The 3,418-nt window shown below is 35.6% G+C and overlaps 1 protein-coding gene across 1 annotated transcript; it reads right to left on the bottom strand.

Moving 5' to 3' along the window:
- Positions 1-316: 316 nt before the first annotated feature.
- On the bottom strand, positions 317-1,734 carry LOC131004836 (ethylene-responsive transcription factor ERF017-like). Its single transcript, XM_057931585.1, has one exon. The coding sequence runs from the start codon at positions 1,066-1,068 to the stop codon at positions 529-531; it is 540 nt and encodes a 179-aa protein (XP_057787568.1). The 5' UTR covers positions 1,069-1,734; the 3' UTR covers positions 317-528.
- Between the last annotated feature and the right edge of the window lie 1,684 nt (positions 1,735-3,418).

Below are 3,418 nucleotides of genomic sequence, written 5' to 3'. Positions count from 1 at the left end.
TTAGAATGAGCAACATTCTCAGTGTATCCAGTCCATGTATAGCCTCTATATACTTATATGTAGATATAAGGTTGGGTTCCATTAGTACCGTATCCTTAGGTAGTATGTAGTATCAAATTTGGACCACATATTTTGTATATGTAACGCGCTAAGAACGCGACACGTGACAGAAAACTTCCAAAGCAAAATACAAGCAGGAGTAAAAATAAAGAATAAATTTTTTGATTTGCATGAATATTCGGCCTGTGATGAATAATTTGGCCCACACTCAAATTTAATTATAAGATTCTATCGTTTCAAAGTTGAATAATCATCCTTCAATAATATTAATCTTATTTATCTTATCCACCCAACCAAACACCACGTGTACATGGAGAGAGCGCCGCAGTAATTAATTACACATGCAATATACTACTTACAAATAACTATAAAATCGTTTATTTTATTTCGATCCCATACAAAAATATGCTATATATATAACCATGCATACTATAATACGAAACCAAAAATGAAAAGCTTCGAAAAATCTTAGAAATTCCAAAGCCGGTGATCATAGCAGTACTCGACATCATCATCCTCATAAACCCTAGCTTCATAATGTGGATCGACGACATACATTTCAGCGGCCTCCGCAAAACCCCGCGAATCCGAAACGCAGCCCGCATTGTCCACCATTTCCCAAAACGACCCATCAACCAAGTCCACCGCCTCAGCCCCATCCAAGCCCGTCGCGGCATCCCGCGAGGCCCGGCCCCGAAACCCATCCGCCGCAGCCCCGCCGTAACTATTCCCGTAGCTCTGCGCCACCGCCTGGATTTCGGGCGCGGACAGCGACTCCCCGCCCGGGATGTCGGGCGGGTCGTCCGGGAAGTTGAAGTTGGCGGAGCGGCCGCGGAGGCAGAAGAGGGCGGCGTCGAAGGCCCGCGCCGCCCTCTCCGCCGTATCGTAGGAGCCGAGCCATATCCGCTCCCGGCTGTTGGGGAGGCGTATCTCGGAGACGTATTTCCCCCATTTCCGCTTCCGCACGCCCCTGTACTTGGCCGCCGCCTCCGCCGCCGTGTCGGTCATGTCCTCTGCCGCGGGTGTAGTTCGCTTCGTGTTTGATCAAAGTCCCAAGAGAAATGCATGAAAGTGCAGAGAGCTAGTTGTGGAGTGTGTGCATGCCTCTCTCCCTCTCCCCTCTCTCTCTCTCTCTATATATATACATATGGGGAGAGGGAGAGAGAGAGAGAGTATAAGAGCACAGACCACCAAATGATCGATGTTGATATTTGAAGCCAAACACGGCTCCAACCATAAAACATATGTCAAAGTCGAAATGTCGGAGCGCGTTGACTCGAGAGGCGAAGGTCGACTAAAACTAGAAGGTTTTCGGTGAAAATGATGAAATGATTGGGAGAGGAAAAAATTAATTATATTTATGTTTTGGGAAAAATGTAGTTTGTGCACTACAACATTTTCTATCTCGATTGTTAATTAGGGTTTGCCCGATTTGATTATTATTGCAGTTTAATTATAGATATTCTTGGTCTAACCGACTTCGTAACTACTTCAATGCAACCGCTAAAATTGTTGTTTGAGAATTAACTAGCAAGCTCTCCCGTGCGATGCACGGCAAACATCAAAATTAAATGATATATAAGTAAAATGTTAATTAGGAATAGCTAAATTCATATGATTATATCATTATCTTTTAATTTCAACTATAGATTATGGAAATGTTTTTTCTTAAATCTCAATATATTATTGAATCTAATTAAGAAAAATGATAACAAAATGAAAAAAATAAATAAATCAAACTTATTATTTCTCATGATTTTGATATATATATATATATATATATATATATATAATATATAATACTATTATTAAATAATCATTATAAATCCATGAGTTATTTAGTTTATGAAGAGGAAGCTCTACATCATATAAATGATTTGTTAAACTGATAAATGATACTCCCTCCGTCCCGCGAGTCTTGACACGTTTGGGTTCGGCACGAGAATTAAGGAGTTGTAGATTAATGTTTTAAGTGTGTAATTAATAAAATACATAAAATTGATAAAGTAGGAGAGAGAAGGTAATAAAAGTGATAAAGTAGGAGAGAGAATATAATAAATGTGATAAAGTAGAAGATAGAATGTAATAATTATTGCCAAAAAAGGAAACGTGTCAAGATTCGTGGGACGACCCAAAAAGGAAAACGTGTCAAGATTCGTGGGACGGAGGGAGTAGTATTTTTTTTTTAAATTAATTATTCTAAACTTTTGTATTCAAAACTTGTTTTTTTTTTAATTTTTTGTTTTAAGATAGAATAATTAAAAAATGAACCATATGATTTTCTACACCTTAGTTGCGCAAACAATATTACTATAAAATCGTGTAATCTCATTTCAATTTCAGATTTTAAATTAGAGTTGATTTAATAAATGAAATAAATTATAAGAGCAACCCAAACACATTATAAAAATTATGGAAGTAATTAAAATACAGATAAACTACAGTTCGTATTTTTGTATAGAGAATGTCATTTTATTAAAAGATAAAGAAAATAAAAAATACTAATAATAATGTAAACTATTTTGAATTGACAAAGTATAATGGTCAAAACTCAAACATCCATGGACGAAGAGCTTTCATATCAACTGTAAAAATATAAAGACGAAAAATGTATTTTCGGGAAGAAAAAAATGCTATCGTAAAACACAATGGTCATAAAAAGGTAATTAATGTTTTCAATTTCATGGTATAAACATGTTAGTTAGAGAAACACAACATATATTTTCGAAGAATTATATAAATGCAGCAGAATAAGAAAGTCAGACTTTCAACTTTGAATCTAGCACTCAAAAATCCTCATAGCAAAAGAAACAAATAACTTTCAAGATTTTGTCTCAATAAATTCTACACGACATGGGAAAAAGTATGAACAACCAATAAACTAAAGTGATAGATATCAATCTATAGAAGATGCGAGCAGTTCAAAGAGAAAAATAAATAAATAAAGCTCCCATCCAATAACCACTTAATAAAAAAACAACATCAACATCTCCATGTAATGGCGGTTCAATATTAAAATCAACACAACATATAATTTCTCCTCTTTTGATTTGAACAACTATCAAATATCTTAAATACTTGTTCTTTCATGGTGCAAGTTTGTCGACAATTTAACAGGAATCACAACTCAATAATCACAAAGTCATCAAAAAACAAAAGCCATCGACAACTACTCTATGATCATTTGCCATTTTTGATGGATAGAGCATGAGAGAAAGAATTGAAAGATTTCTACTTCAATTCCTAGCATCTGTAAATATGTGAAAATCATCACCGGAAAATAATTTGGCCATAAAATTAGCAGTTGATATTCTCTAAATACTCACTGGTAAACGTAGCATCGTAAATCGACTCACCT

This window comes from Salvia miltiorrhiza, unplaced genomic scaffold (assembly GCF_028751815.1).
Source record: "Salvia miltiorrhiza cultivar Shanhuang (shh) unplaced genomic scaffold, IMPLAD_Smil_shh original_scaffold_462, whole genome shotgun sequence".
NCBI classification, from domain to species: Eukaryota; Viridiplantae; Streptophyta; class Magnoliopsida; order Lamiales; family Lamiaceae; genus Salvia; species Salvia miltiorrhiza.
This window is presented reverse-complemented; position numbering and strand designations above follow the sequence as displayed.